Genomic DNA, 17,703 nt, shown 5'->3' on the forward strand with positions numbered 1-17,703 from the left:
AGGCTCGATAAATACTTAACATAATCGCCCGCCATTTTAGCTCTTTCGTTGGCGTTCGCAGAAAGTACACGAAGACGTTATTTGCCGCTCAATTATTTGCTGAATTACATTGCGTTTGATTTATTATCATAGGAGCTACGACATGATAATGTTTAACGGTGTGGCAAATAGATTCCTCGTATGGTAGCTCGCCAACGTAAGAACAAAAATGGCGAACAATACTACCTACCTAGACTTTATAGAGCCTTCACTTTCTAAAACGTAAGGAAAGAGGCGGAGTCACGCCGGAAATAACAGCGTCGGGACTACTGGAATCTGGGTTTCATTTCGTCTTTATCAGAACATTTTGTAGTCATCAAATAGAAATTTTGTTAAGCTCCACTATAAGGTTAGCTAAAATAATGACCAGACGAGTACAGTAGTGGTTAGGCAGGCAATCCGCAAAATTCGTGTTACAGGGGCTACTTACGAAACTTTTAATGCAAATCGTACGTGTTCGCTTGGAGCAGATGTAACCATGAAAAAGTGTTCATACATGCTAACTATGGGAACGATAATGATGACACATACATACTCGTACATACATACATACATACATACATACATACATACATACATACATACATACATACATACATACATACATACATACATACATACATACATACATACATACATACATACATACATATGCCAATTTACAAACTTACCTCTTTCCAGGACCTGCAGAAATATCTGGATGAGGCTTCGCATGGAGTTGTGTACTTCAGCATGGGCTCAATTCTGAAGAGTTCTGATTTGCCAGACGTCAAGAGACAAGCCCTACTGAAGGCGTTCGCTAAGATCAAGCAGAAAGTTCTCTGGAAGTGGGAGACGGAGTCGTTGCCAGGACAACCAGACAATGTGAGACTAGGACAGTGGCTGCCACAATCCGATATTCTAGGTGTGTGTTTATTAAAACTTTATTATAGTAAATATTTCCCACTAACCAGTATATTGTTTTCCAATTTTTATTTTTTTCCTTTTCATTTCAAGATACAGATGTGGTAGATAAATCTACTTCCTAGTCGATCAATTCCTCTGTGGTCATCCCAAATCGTTTTATAATAATAATAATAATAATAATAATAATAATAATAATAATAATAATAGGGCTAATAATAATAGTAATAATAGTAATTATAATAATAAAATAATAACAATAACAATATTAATAGTAATAATAATTATGATAATAAAATAATAACAATAACAATATTAATAGTAGTAGTAATAATAATAATAATAATAATAATAATAATAATAATAATAATAATAATAGGGTAAATTAGGATCTGTTGGACGGTCGGGTATGTTGGACACTTTGTACTTTAACGTGTTACCTCGCCACTTGTGGACACCACATTCTGCTAGAAGTCAATGACGGAAGTAGCCACGAGAGGGATTCCTTCCGTCATTGACTTCTAGCAGAATGTGGTGTCCACAAGTGGCGAGGTAACACGTTAAAGTACAAAGTGTCCAACTTGCCCGACTGTCCAACGAACCCTAATTTACACTAATGATAGTAATAATAATAATTATAATAATAAAATAATAACAATAACAATATTAATAGTAATAATAATTATGATAATAAAATAATAACAATAACAATATTAATAGTAGTAATAATAATAATAGTAATAATAATAATAATAATAATAATAATAATAATAATAATAGGGTAAATTAGGATCTGTTGGACGGTCGGGTATGTTGGACACTTTGTACTTTAACGTGTTACCTCGCCACTTGTGGACACCACATTCTGCTAGAAGTCAATGACGGAAGTAGCCACGAGAGGGATTCCTTCCGTCTTTGACTTCTAGCAGAATGTGGTGTCCACAAGTGGCGAGGTAACACGTTAAAGTACAAAGTGTCCAACTTGCCCGACTGTCCAACGAACCCTAATTTACACTAATGATAGTAATAATAATAATTATAATAATAAAATAATAACAATAACAATATTAATAGTAATAATAATTATGATTATAAAATAATAACAATAACAATATTAATAGTAGTAATAATAATAATAGTAATAATAATAATAATAATAATAATAATAATAATAATAGGGTAAATTAGGATCTGTTGGACGGTCGGGTATGTTGGACACTTTGTACTTTAACGTGTTACCTCGCCATTTGTGGACACCACATTCTGCTAGAAGTCAATGACGGAAGTAGCCACGAGAGGGATTCCTTCCGTCTTTGACTTCTAGCAGAATGTGGTGTCCACAAGTGGCGAGGTAACACGTTAAAGTACAAAGTGTCCAACTTGCCCGACTGTCCAACGAACCCTAATTTACACTAATGATAGTAATAATAATAATTATAATAATAAAATAATAACAATAACAATATTAATAGTAATAATAATAATAATGATAATAATAATATTTGTAATAATAATTATTATTATATTCTTCTGATCTACAAGCAATCTCACGCATCCGGCACACAATATGGTTTCGCGTACACACAGCTGTAATATCACGTTTGTGCCACTTCTACACAAATCACTCTTACATGCATGTATTTGTGCGTGTGTGTGTGTGTGTGTATGTATGCAGTATTTGGTAGTAGGTAGGTATATATGTGTATATAAAATATATTTCCAATACACTGCAGTACCGCCCTTCTTAATCCCCTCTTTGCAGTGCCATAGACTCAGATATATTTCACTATATTTAATTTTCATCGGAATGTAGATATGCGCAACTGCGCATACGTCTTCTCCGTATGTTTTGTCATTATTGCGAAGAGTTAATATTTATTATTTTCGTATGTAGTATATCGTCCATCCTAGTGATGAGGCGGGTTTTTTCGTCTCCTATTACTTCTAGTATTATTTCGTAGATGTGTATATGTTATTATTATTGGATTATATTTATGCGTATTAATTGTATTATTACTCATCGATGGGTATACAGTATGAAGCAGTTACTTGCAAACAATATTGATATATTTCTACATTTCAGCCCACCCTAATGTGCTGCTATTCGTGACTCATGGAGGACTACTCAGCTCGCAGGAGGCGATAACACGAGGGATCCCGATTGTGGGTATCCCGATTTTTGGTGACCAGAAGCACAATGTGGCCCGGGCTGTGTCTTTCGGTATAGGCATCAGACTGGACTTCAACAACATCAGTGAACATTCCGTGAGCTGGGCTCTCAGAGAAGGTTTGGAGAACCCCAAGTAAGCTGCTTACATGTAGTGTGCAATACGTCTGACGAATATTTATGTTGTTGTATAGTTGTGTGAAATAACACTTCTGGAAGAAAATATGAACGCACAAAATTTACGGAGAAGAGACAATTTTTATTGTATTTAACTATAAAATAATAAAACAGGCTCACAGCTTTAAACATACCGGATATATAATGTAAACCAGTGATGTCAAAGCAAGCGCATTTTTCTGACCTTGACGTCGTGCGCGAGCATCAAGCGCTAGGTCTCTTTCCTTTCCACTGTAAAGAGCTCAGGCTCTCCTGGGCTCTAAAGCGCGCGCTTGCTCCTATGGGCATCAGTTGACATCACTGATGTAAACGTTATAAAACAGCTTACTTTGATAGAACAATTAAAAAAAAACAATCGAATAATAATAATAATAATAATAATAATAATAATAATAATTTATTTATTTATTCTGGTATTGTTAAGGCCGTCAAGTCTGCTCTTTTACGCCACCAGCTGCGTAATTAAATAAAAAGGCAACTAGAGATATCAAAATTATACTTCATACTGGAACGCAGTAGTAGGAGAAGGACAAGATGGAAACACAGTTGGAGAATATGGATTGGGAAGAAGAAATGATAGAGGAGAATTTTTGATGAATTTTTGTAAACGAGAATTCAATGATTGTTGGAAAAACATTATTGCAGCAACATAAACAAAGAAGATATACATGGACATGCCAAGGGACGAAAGCAGATATCAGATAGACTATATGGACCTATTGGTACAGGGAAGATTCCTCAATTGATTAAAAAATGCAAAAACTTTACCAGGAATGGATATTAACTCAGATTATGTCCTGCTGATAGACGAAGAAGATATTTATCTGAAGATAATAAGAGGAAGACAGGTGACAAAAAAATTTGACATGGAAAAACTCAAAACGAAGAGGAAAGAAGAATATTTCAAGCAAATTTTCAAGATAAATCCGCTAAATTAGAATCCACATCTGAGAATAATAATGAGTACTGTACTCTTCCAAAATGAGGTCACTCCTTCCAATCCATTTACCTGCAAAATGGTGATGTAACCATTGGCGTACTGGATGTGTGAAATGTCCTGGAGAATCGTCTAGTTGATACCATAGTTGCCTGGGCAGCCTGGTCCCCAGACCTAACACCATTGGATTTCTTTCTCTGGGGCTGCATGAAGGAGAAAGTGTACCAAACGGAGATAACAAGCAGGGAGGAGCTCGATGCAAAGATTAACACTGCTGCAATGGAGATAACCACGGATTGGATAATGCGCAGCGAGAGTTCAGACGGCGTACTGATGCATGTGTTCGTGCGAGAGGGGGGACATTTTGAGCATCTACTCTAAACAATTGATAATTAGCCTACCGCATCTCAAGTATACAGGTCCATTAGGTGTGGAATCAAATGGGGATAGATAAGGTAAGTGAAATTCGTGTAACTCTGAATCACCTCCTTAAGGAATGATCTGATCTTTTGATACGTCCTGTATACATTAGGGACACGACAGAAGTATAATTGAATTGCTTATTGATATGCGTACACTTCTTTATTTTCCCCCCTTTTGCATAATATAGATGTTTAGGAATGCTCACTCGAAAGCAAGCTACATAGTTGACAATGTGAAAAACACTGAGTTTCTAAGTTAATGTCTGCAACTTTGAGCGACTATCCTTGAGCTATATTTTAATACGGTCATTTACAAATATGCTATTCGCACTGAAATTTCAGTTTCTCAAAATCGAAAGGAATGTTAGTGGGTATTATAAGAATACGTGGGATATAAATATCTTCTTCTTTCGTTTTCCAAGTTAATATCGTCGCTTCCACTAAGTTCTTTATGAATTTTTTCACATCAATTCTTGTTCCATTGTATAATTTTGGTGGGACAGTATTTCGCAATAGTACCCTCACGTTGACATGACACTGATCCCGTACGACAGAACTTGTTAACGACAGCTAACATTATTCTGTTATTTGGTGGCTCACTATTAATCGCTCCTCGTATAATGTTCTTTAACGTGAAGCAAACTTGATCTATTGTGACGCCTACTCCGTATGAGCGGAAATAAAGTTCCACGATAAACACAGCACTGAATTCACATTATGTCAGATTAATGTCACGAGAGGTCTGAGATTCCCCGATAAATCTCAGACCTCGAGTGACATTTATTAGGATTATTTTGTGAATAAAATAGACATGTAAATAATATATCCCTAAAATTCCCTAAAAAATTTTAATAATTGTATATTTATGAATACTTAACCTATTCAGATATTGTGAAGTTGAAATAGATGAATATCGATTACTGCAATAACGAAATTGGATGTTAATGCCAATTACGAAAAGCGAAATGAAGGTTTAACAATGTTAATTACATGTATTGCGCGTTTCTCTTATTATTATAACAGAAATACTTTTTCATTATCTCCTGAAATCATAATTTAATGTAAACATTTTATAATATAATTGCAAATAATCTGATTAATACATCAATTAAATAAATTGCTGAAAACGCAGTTAACAAATCTGAATGAAGGAGTGTAATTTTCTTCAGATAGCCTACAATGGACATGGAATTAGAAGATGTGGAAGTAAGATTTCGCACTTTATTTAGTACTTCATCGTTATATTACACACTACACCGAGAATCCCGAACTAAGTAATATGTATGGAAACAGCTAGCAATGCTTATGTATTCACACTACAACTAGACATATCTTGCTACACCATCTCTGTACAGGTAATTAAAACACAAATTTTATTACGTCATACGGAAGGCAGTTTGATCAAAGACCTTGTACATAATACCATACAAGGTCTTTGGGTTTTATATGCGCTGATGTTACATAAATTTGAACATCTGACTTTCTATTAATTGCTTAATTTCATTCACGTAATACAAATTTGATAGGCTAAATTAGGTTAGGTTACCTGTGAGAGCGGGACCAATGTCAACTATGCTTTATTTCGACCGTTACTCCGTGCTACAGGAAAACATTTTACATAGTTCGACAAACACATTCTCGCTGTAGTGTGTAAAGGAACTAAAGCTGCATTTACACAATTCAATTTTCCATGCGCGTATGCATGCAATCTGGAAAGAATATTGAAAGAACCAAGTTTAAAACATACGTTCAATTAAGTTGCATGAAGATTTTGTGTCTACATGGTGAGCCGTTTTGAACGTCGTCTTCACTGCGTAAATATATTAATTAATATTAAATATCAATATTGTATTCATTGCTTGAATGCATAAAGTTGAAAGAAAAGTTTAACCGTGTAGATCAGGCATGTCAATTGATGCCCACAGGAGCAAGCGCGCGCTTTAGAGCCCAGGTAGCCTGAGCGCTTTACAGCGGAAAGGAAAGAGAGAGACGAAAGACGTGGTATATGCCGCTTGGTCGAGCTATATACAGAGATGGCCAGCACTGATTCAATGGATAAAGGGAAGAGCACTTATTAAAACTGTATCCATGTTAATTTTTAGATTTGTCTGAGAAGTGTAAGTGCATTATAAGACTGTAAGTTTTAATTTTAATGCTCATTTTTCACAAGTTTGCTTTTTTATTCAAAAGGAATATTTTCTCAACTTTCTTTTTTACAGGAAAGTGATATTTTCAGATATGTTTGTTTAGTAGCCTTACAGGTACTAAAACAATGTTTTTCGTAAATCTAATATATCGTAAATAGGCCTACGTATTACTGGAGATAATGTATTAAAATGTTTGAAAATATTCGCATGGAAAATGTTTGTAAGGGAAATGAATTAGCAAAATAAATACTGTCACATCACAAACAAAAGATATGTGCATGTATGTTGGTAAAACGTCAGCACTATAGCTTCAGCAGATTTCGAGATAATTTAATATTCTGATAACAGAAAGTTGCGCACCAATATCACCTAAAAGCATAATGCGATAAGATTTTTATGTAATATTACTTACGGTTAAAGCATATACCTAGGCAACTTTGCTTTGTACTATAATATTGTTTTGATTACTTTTATAAGGCTAAAGCTACCATCAATATCAATTTCAACTTATCATGTCATATTCAGTGTCTTTCTTTGGTATAACACTTTCCTTTTGAATGATGTGTTTAATTCTACAGTATAGTTGTAGTTATTATGGAATATGTGTGAATATACCTTCTTTACTCTTTATTATGTTATTAACGTTTAAAACACAACTGCAATATTAGGCTAAGAAATTGGTGATCTAAATGAGGGGTTGGAAAGCAATGTTGGATCATTAATGTTTAGGTGAGGGGTTTGAACTTTTTCCATTGCTGGTTGTCACAATCAAAAATTAAGACAACGTTTCGAAGGATGGTTCTCCCTTCGTCTTCAGGTGGAAGGAAGGAGAGAAAGGAAAAAACCTACTGTTGGGATCGTTACGTACAGCTATTCTGTATGGCTGATCGTTGATTCCTGGCTTCGGTGGAGATTCTAATTAAGAAAAACCCGAAGTCATTAGCAGTATGTTGGCACTAAACCAAACGGAATAAAAAAAGATGGACGTGAAGTGGCTAAAAAATTGATAAAAGATACACAAAAGGAGGGGGCGGGGAAATAAAAAATGAACAAGTGTTATGATACCGCGATAGAAAATAAATGAAAGATAAAAAAGGAAAAAAAAAACTAGTAAGAAAGGACATGATAAAAAAAATACTACTGCCACCTAGCGGTAGCAGACATTACTACTAACTACTAAGCTGCAACACTAGGTTGCGTTGTCTGATGGTGGAGATGACCCCAGATGGTCTACGTGGTGTTAGTGACAGCATTCTTCCCCTTGTACTGAATATTTCTGATGTCTTGTTCAACTATGGGTAACCAAATATCCGGAAGAATTAGACTAGGTTGACTAATGGCATTGTCCGAGAAACTCATATGTGCGGCTTCCTTATATTTCCTCTGTGTCAGAGAACGCTCAGTTTGTAGGATTGAAGTATTTTCCCACTTTATTTTGTGTTCGGATTCAAAGCTGTGTTGTACTATTCTTGAATTATCTATTAGGCATTGTTTGAAGTTGTACTTGTGCTTCTTAATTCTTGTGGACAGAGGTCTGCTCGTTTCACCTATATAGGCTACACGCGACCGCATTCACACGGAATGTTATAAATGCAGTCTCTGGTATCCATGTAATTAGGTTTGGGTTTGTTGTTGGAAAGGATTCGGCTGAGTGTAGGCTACATCTCTCTGATTTGAAGACCGCTCTGATGTTATATTTCTTGGAGATTTTCTTGAATTTTTCGGAGGTGCCTTTTACATATGGGATAACTATGGTACTCAGGGAGTCAGGGGGAGGATCGTTCTTGTTTTTTTGGTTATAATTTATGGCCTCTTTGATGAATTCTTGGGGATAACCGTTCGTTGCAAAAGTGTTAGTGAGTGATTGTACTTCATTTTTTAGGTCGGATTCTTTACTACAGATGTAGTTAGCCCTGTTGAGGAGGGTAGATATAATGCCTCTCTTTACATGTGTGGGATGGTTGGACTGGAAATGAAGATACCTCCCCGTATGTGTGGATTTCCGGTAGACTGTGGTTGCTAGTTTGTCTTGGTCCCTCGTGACTAATACATCTAGAAATGGCAGACAATTGTCTTTTTCCAATTCCATCGTGAACTGGATAGATGGGCGGAGTGAGTTAAGATGTATTAAGAAGCCATCTAATAATTGGGGACTATGAGGCCATATTATGAATATATCATCTACATAACGGAGCCATAGGGTAGGTTTATGGCTGGCAGTAGAAAAGGCCAGTTCCTCGAAATATTCCATGTAGATGTTGCTGATGAGCGGGGAAAGGGGGGAACCCAACGCCATGCCTTCGTTCTGTTGGAAGAACCTGTTGTTAAAAACAAAATAAGTCATCTTAAGACAAATATCCAGTAGTTCCATTATTGACTATATGGAGAGTTGAGTGTACGAAGAGATGTTGTTATCAGCTTCCAATTTCCTTTTTACAATGGATGTAGATGATACATTCATAATATGGCCTCATAGTCTCCAATTATTATATGGCTTCTTAATACATCTTAACTCACTCCGCCCATCTATCCAGATCACGATGGAATTGGAAAAAGACAATTGTCTGCCATTTCTAGATGTATTAGTCACGAAGGACCAAGACAAAATGGCAACCACAGTCTACCGGAAATCCACACATACGGGGAGGTATCTTCATTTCCAGTCCAATCATCCCACACATGTAAAGAGAGGCATTATATTTACCCTCCTCAACAGGGCTAACTACATCTGTAGTAAAGAATCCGACCTACAAAATGAAGTACAATCACTCACTAACACTTTTGCAACGAACGGTTATCCCCAAGAATTCATCAAAAAGGCCATAAATTATAACCAAAAAAACAAGAACGATCCTCCCCCTGACCCCCTGAGTACCATAGTTATCCCATATGTAAAAGGCACCTCCGAAAAATTCAAGAAAATCTCCAAGAAATATAACATCAGAGCGGTCTTCAAATCAGAGAGATGTAGCCTACACTCAGCCGAATCCTTTCCAACAACAAACCCAAACCTAATTACATGGATACCAGAGACTGCATTTATAACATTCCGTGTGAATGCGGTCGCGTGTAGCCTATATAGGTGAAACAAGCAGACCTCTGTCCACAAGAATTAAGAAGCACAAGTACAACTTCAAACAATGCCTAATAGATAATTCAAGAATAGTACAACACAGCTTTGAATCCGAACACAAAATAAAGTGGGAAAATACTTCAATCCTACAAACTGAGCGTTCTCTGACACAGAGGAAATATAAGGAAGCCGCACATATGAGTTTCTCGGACAATGCCATTAGTCAACCTAGTCTAATTCTTCCGGATATTTGGTTACCCATAGTTGAACAAGACATCAGAAATATTCAGTACAAGGGGAAGAATGCTGTCACTAACACCACGTAGACCATCTGGGGTCATCTCCACCATCAGACAACGCAACCTAGTGTTGCAGCTTAGTAGTTAGTAGTAATGTCTGCTACCGCTAGGTGGCAGTAGTAGTTTTTTATCATGTCCTTTCTTACTAGTTTTTTTTTCCTTTTTTATCTTTCATTTATTTTCTATCGCGGTATCATAACACTTGTTCATTTTTTAGTTCCCCGTCCCATCCTTTTGTGTGTCTTTTATCAATTTTTTAACCACTTCACGCCCATCTTTTTTTATTCCGTTTGGTTTAGTGCCAACATACTGCTAATGACTTCGGGTTTTTCTTAATTAGAATCTCCACCGAAGCCAGGAATCAACGATAAGTCATACCGAATAGCTGTACGTAACGATCCCAACAGTAGGTTTTTTCCTTTCTCTCCTTCCTTCCACCTGAAGACGAAGGGAGAACCATCCTTCGAAACGTTGTCTTAATTTTTGATTGTGACAACCAGCAATGGAAAAAATCCAAACCCCTCACTTAAACATTAAGAAATTGGTGTTAGTACTTTTGTTTTACAGACAATATAGAAAATAACAAACAGAAAAAAGCCATATAAAAATAACGACATAAAATTTCATGTGCCGTTTGAAGTTTGTGCATCACTGTTTTCTTAACCCAACAGGTTGCTTATTCATATACACAACCCTTCCTCTTTCCATAATTAGCGCTTGCTGCCCGCGCACGACGTCAAGGTCAGAAAAATGCGCTTGCGTTGACATCACTGGTGTAGATGCATATTAATGGATTCATGCTTTTCATGGGGAAAAAGTTGGCGACACTGACTAAACAAAAGAACGACCATAAAATTGATAGCGATAAATCTAGCTGCAAAAGTTAACGCGATGTCTGACTATGATTGGTTGGAATTCAAAATTTCATTACACTTCATTGGTCGAAAATGGAATAATGTCATATGAACGAAATAGTCATAAATGAATAAATACTTGTTGCTAGGGAAATATGGACAACAGTTCAACAATAACTTCAGTGTTTTTCATTTTGCCGTATACCGTAGACCTATAGACCATTCGACAAAAAAATATGGACCCAGTTATATGAAGAGTTCTCTTTTGGTATGACTATTGTCAGTTCGGGTTATTGACTGAAGTCCTGAAGCGAACAGGAAGACGAAGAAAAAATTAATATGCTGTACTATGATGTTATTGTTGTACATAACTCTGGTTATTTTATTTGCAGATACTTGAAGAACGCACGTCGGTTGTCACGCTTATTTCAAGACCAGCCTCTCACGCCCCTTCAGCAGGCCGTGTACTGGACAGAGTACGTGATGCGGCACAAGGGAGCTCCACACATGCGCTCTGCTGCTCTGGACTTGACCTGGTACCAATACATGTTGCTAGATGTCATAGCTGTACTGTGTCTGGTCATAAGCTCTGTTCTCTTCGTCACATTCCTGCTTTTAAAAACAATGATCAACCAAATATCCAAGTTTCGTACAACTAAACACTTGTCAAAGAAAAATAAGTAAACTCTTATAGAGAAGAAGAGGTAGCTTAATGATTATAATTCAGTTCACTGCATTTTCATAGTTCACGCGAAGCTTTTATAATAGGCTTAAATGTCACCAATCAGTTTCCTTCACTACTCATCAAAATGAATAAAGAGGAAACAATTTTTTTTCTAGTGCTGTCGTTATATTACTTCTATATTTACTTTGCTTGTTGTTAAAAAATTAGGTCCTTTGAAACATTTCTTACCAACCAATTCCAGACATTCACTAGTATCGGGGTTTCCACGTAGTGCTGTGCATTGAACAAAGTGCCTGCTTAAGAAAATACAATAGTACATACATGTCGAGAGTAATTTTATTGACGACACTAGCCAACAGCCATTTTATAACCTAAACGAAAACATATGATTTTACATTATTTTTATACGCTAAATTCGGACATAATATATACCGATATACATTTATTGTAGGTTCTTTGTTGTGGAGTGATGGTAAAGTAATAAGCCAAGGAGCAATTCTGTGGCTCCAAGACAAAATGTGGTAGGCCTCTATGTCATTTCTTTCACTTTTCAAGAGCGAGCATTTACAGATATAGTTTAAACAACCGTACAAAATCGTAGGAATCATGTTTCATAACAGTGGATTAGACAAAAAAATAATAGAGATATACAAGTCATCTTTTGCCATAACGAAGATACCAGCAGGATGCGTAACATATCGCAAAATCTCATTTTCAACAAAAATTTAAATATCATATTTTGCCTTGGAACCACAGAATTCTATAGCCCATATCACCTACAAGAAGTGCTTTGCAGTGGCGGCTCCTGCGTATTTCATAAGAGGAGGAAAGAAGGTAACAGGACGAAATGACACCTTCTTGAATGAAACATGCTACAAATTAGCCAACATGCACACATGTAAGACCAGGTAGTGTTGGGGTTGGCCTTCTCTTCTGTATAGTAATAATCTGTTCTTGTAAACTGAGTTTCCTAAATTTTCCAAAATAGATAATGTTTTCACTTCCATTCATTGTTGAATAATTGCACAAATTAACAATTACAAGGAAATTCACCTCGCAGCATTTTTCGAGCACACTACAGCATCACACGTGTTGGAAGAGACTATAGCTACTAACATGTAATCGGAACCACGGAAATGGGAATGGGAAATAATCTGAGGAAAGCGAGAACACTGCACCCACCCACGTGGTCTGTGTTGCTACATGTACATTTTAAAAATTCAGTATCCATGCTTTTGAAGAATATCAGTTCTTGTAATGTCATACTATCATTATTATTCAAAGTTGCCGGTGGCCAATTAATTTTTTATGTCAAAAATAATGTAGTTTGGAGTACTACTTTCAATTTCAAATATATTTGTACAAAACTGACAATTTGGCTGTACACAATGAATGGAAGTGAATTTCAGGGGCCAAAAAGATCTGCGATACTAACGTAGAACTACTTCCTCTTTGTTTTATATAAACCCGACTTTAACTTTCAAATATCCTTGAAAGTTTCAAACCATGAATAGTAGCCTATATAAAGTGCAATGAATAATATTTTTGATTCATAATTAAAAAAAAAGTTTATATGGTGTCTTTCATAGCGTTGCGTTAAAACTGTTTTTATTGTGCCTCCTCCTAGATGTGTTATAGTCTGGTTGAATACAGCATCGTTAGATGGCAGCGGTAGCGAGCTTGCTGCACGACCAGTCGGTTTCTATTTCCGCCCATGCGCTGATTCAGAGGAGGATCTCCTCCCTCTCCGTTCATTTACTCGCTTTAAAACTCTGCTTCTTTCTCTGGCCGCTAGTGCGCTGTTGTCTATGTGTGCTAACTGCAGTGAAGGAGGAATGGATTGACTTTCCTCCACACAACACAATCTCGCATCTTTCTCACAGTTTTCTAGCAGTACATGAGCGCGCATCGTTTAAAACTCGATCAGCAGAGGTTTTCTTATAGTTGTGAACTTAAAAATTATCGAATCTTCCTTGAATTTCAAGACATATATTTTATTTGGTATTTACTTTCAAAAGAAGAAAAAATTGAGGAGGACGTTCCTCCCTTCCCTCCCCCGAGGAACCGCTACTGGTGCATTGGCATTGTTGCCAATCATTACTCTACAAACATCCGAATTTCTCCATATAGGCCTAATATAGAAATAATAATTATCCGCGCTTGTGAATTCTTTTTTGGCATTGTAGGTAGCTCGTACATTAGGGCTGGCAAGACTTTTTTGTTTTTGCTAAAATACTCATCGCCATGTTCATTTTCTTTTTTAAGGGAAGAGGATGGTATTTTTTGGTGAAAAATGAGTAAATTTTCAAAAAACAATTTTTTTCCTTAAAATACTCTGTGATATGTGTAGAATACATTGTATAATATTTTGTGGTTATTTGTGCCCTTATCAGTTGTTGAGACGCCATTTTTAAACTTCCTGCGCTCTGGATTTTTAAATCACACCGCCCTTTTGTTTGTTGTTTCCGGAACTTCATTTTTTTTTCAAAACCAAATTTTTCTTTAAAATACTCTGTGATGTGTGTGGAATACATTGTATAATATTGTGTGGGTATCTGTGCCCTTATTGGATGTTGAGACGCCATTTTTCAAGTTCCTGCGCTCTGGATTATTAAATCACACCCCCTTTGATTGCTGTTTCTGGAACTTTACTTTTTTCGCTACATAGCCAGACAAAAATCGATATAATTTTTGAACTATTAAAGATGTATGAATGAAATTTATAATACACATTCTCTAGACTACTAGGAAACTTTTCTCTGTAACGGAATTTCCCTAATTGATTTCATTTTAAAAATAAGTCTCTCTGTTTGCAAGAAAGAAAACAAAAAAAATGTTATTAAATTTTAATTGTTTATTTTACAAATGTAGGAACTAATATCAAATTTCTGTTACATACAGTTTGTACAGCGTGCTTTTACAAATAAATTGTAACATAGTGTTTGAATTTATCTTTAAAAATGGCTTGGATATATCGAGTTTAGTAAAATCCTGCATTGGGTACATTTTTTTTTTCAAATCTGCCTCCCAAATAATTTATTCAAAATATATATATTTTGTTGAGTTGCTATAGCCATGAGCTCTCTACATACAAAAAATTAATATTTTACACCAAATAAGAAAAAAGTTTTAAAAATTACTATCCTCTCCCCTTAATAAAAATATTATCCACAGCTTCAATGACGTCAGGAAATGAGTACTTCCACTTCCTTTTTACAGGACACTTTTTGGAAATTGAATCCAATTAAATACTTTTAATTTCAAAGCATCTGCAACTTCCCAGAAGTTAGAATTTGTTTTATAAAAGAAAGCTATAAGGATAATGACTGGGTACATAGAAGGACGTCGTGTAAAAAGATTTTCCAAAATTTAGAAATCTTTACTGTACATTGTAATTACACTCTTTCTCTGATGATGTTTTAAATTAAAAACCAAGGAATAGTTAATACTACTCAAAACATTTACAATTTTAATACAAGACACAAATCAGATCTCCATCTATCCTCTGTTACTCTAAGCTGTTATAAAAAAAGTAGTTCACTATTCACGTACCTGTTACAGTTTTCAATGCACTGCCTAATTATCTTTAAGCTCTGAAGGCCCATAAGAAAATGTTGAGAACGTAATTAACCAAATTTCTACATATAAGGTAAAGTACCCAAATAAAAGACAGGTCCCTAATAAGAGATACACCGTTAACTTCTCCTGTATAATTTGCCATCTCTCGACAACTATGGGAAATCAATGTTTGTGCTTCTAAGGCATCGTGTTCTTTGTCTAACCTCAGTTGAAAGTAAGCAACGAAGCTTGAGGCCGTCGCTCCCGTCACGTCATCTGCGTTGCGCTAGGTGCCTAGGATCAGCAGTTCCCACAGCTCTGCTCCGGCTGTCAGCTTCGATTATATCGGAACAGATGACTCGAGGTGGCAAATTTTTGTTGTAATGTTGGGCGCCAGCCCCCTCGAATCAACTGTGGTAGATTAGAGTTCCCAGGTGGCTAAGGTTCGATCGGGACATGGAGTTTGGGAGAACGTAACGCAATGAATAAATGATGCACGCGACATACGCTTCAGTTTGTATTCATTAACTCCAATTAGGATGTTTATTTCCGTTTGTAGGATTCTGTGCAGCTGAACGTGTATCCAAGAGTGTGCTTTAATTCACTGTATCATAGTAAATGACGAATTATATTGCTGATTTCACTCGACGATTTACAGTTTGGTAATAATCGGCGCTTATTGAAATTTATAATAATTTAAAGAATAACCATGTGATTCATAAGTAATGACAGGAGGTATCTCGGTGGCGGCTGCTATGATTAATCAACTACATTCACTCAACTAAGTGACGCTGCTAGTTACCCCTGATAATATTCTAAGTCCGTAAATGATATGGTTACGGAGCCTGAAATTCGTCTAAGTGTCGAAATTACCCGAACGTATAGCTGACTTGACTTCTATCACCGTATTTACTCGCTGCCGACTATCTCACCCGAATGTATGTCTTCTCCCCTTCGGGTCTCTTAACAGAATCTATCTACTCGCCGCCGACTATCTCACCCGAATGTATATCTGCACACCGCCGAGTCTCTTAACTAGAGATGGAAAAAAATCACTAGCAGCGATTTCTCACCGGTGATTAATAAATCACTTTCACTCCAGTGAGTGAGCTGTTCATTAACCAGTGAAACAGTGATCGAACTGTGATTTCACTGCAACATGAAACTACTGTCACGTATACTGTACATACAGTGATTAAACTATCTCCTTGTTCTCAAATATAGCAACTAACGAGTTAGAAAGAGAAGACAATTCGTTGATAGCAACAGACTGTGAAATAGCTGAATCTCTTCCATTGCAGTCTTCTTCCATCTGTTGCACAAGGTTTGAACTGCTTGGCAAAATCCTTTACTGGCACCTAGTGGCCAAGAAAATAGACTTCCCTTCACCTTGAATGACGTCATTAGCGGGAAATTTCAATACCCGCGAAGGCCGCGAATTCAAAAGAACCAATATTTAGCCACTGGCGACAGTTTTGATTTGGTGAAATAAAGGGCGCAAATTTGTATATCACATGATCGTAATTCTATTGGATTTTCATTAGTTAATATGTATTAATACTATGCAAAACATATTAAAATATGCTAATTGTATGCTGTCATTACGTTAATATAAGCAAACTAATGTTAAAATATGCCAATATTCTGAAATAAAACTCCCTTATCCAAAACAAATTTCTGAAATGTCCACTCAAATTTCACTCACATATTTATGACAAATATAGCCTATGCAATTGCATTAACTTCCAATCTTTGGTAGTTGTTGACTTACAAAATTAATTTTGTGAAAAGAAATATTATTGTAGTAATTTCACTAAGTTAATTTTGTAAATATATGTTATTGTAGAGATTTCACCAAGTTCATTTTGTAAATAAATGTTACTGTAGTAATTTCTCCATAATTCTCGAGGTTAACTGTACCACAGGTAGATAGATTTTTTAACGTTTATATACAAATAATATGGAAAACAAAATAAAATATGCTTATTTTATGATATTATAATATGCAAAACATTGTTCGAATATGCCAATATAATGAAATAAAATTCACTCGTCCAAAACAAAAATTCTTGAAATGTCTACAATAAATTTCACTTACGACATTTACATACAGATTATGTAATTGCATGAATTCTTATCTCTGGTAATTATTTATATAAGTAAATTCTTTAAATAAATGTTGTTATAGCGATTTAACCATAGTAATTATTATTGATTTCATGTTAATTTATGGTATGTTCTCCAGAAGAACTACACTCTCTTTACTATTTGCAACATAACCTGCGAGCGGTCCAGGATAATTACTAGAGAAATAGTTTCCTAGTATTGCGTCTTGGACCTGTCGAGTGTTATATTGATAAGCAGTGGGAGGGAGGGATACAACAATGCATTAGAATATACAGGTAAGTATGAAACGATTTTTATGTTGAATGTATTGCTACA

The 17,703-nt window shown here is 35.8% G+C and overlaps 1 protein-coding gene across 2 annotated transcripts in view; it reads left to right on the forward strand.

Moving 5' to 3' along the window:
- Positions 1–17,457, forward strand: part of LOC138705754 (UDP-glycosyltransferase UGT5-like) — a 74,952-nt gene extending 57,495 nt beyond the window's left edge. For both annotated transcript variants that reach the window (XM_069834376.1, XM_069834375.1), the window contains exons 4-6: positions 721–943; positions 3,026–3,245; positions 11,411–17,457. In XM_069834376.1, coding sequence (XP_069690477.1) covers positions 721–943; positions 3,026–3,245; positions 11,411–11,702 — 735 coding nt within the window. In that variant the 3' untranslated portion in view covers positions 11,703–17,457. The remainder of the gene's footprint in view (positions 1–720; positions 944–3,025; positions 3,246–11,410) is intronic.
- Positions 17,458–17,703: the final 246 nt, after the last annotated feature.

Source organism: Periplaneta americana, chromosome 9, assembly GCF_040183065.1.
Source record: "Periplaneta americana isolate PAMFEO1 chromosome 9, P.americana_PAMFEO1_priV1, whole genome shotgun sequence".
In the NCBI taxonomy this organism is placed as follows: Eukaryota; Metazoa; Arthropoda; class Insecta; order Blattodea; family Blattidae; genus Periplaneta; species Periplaneta americana.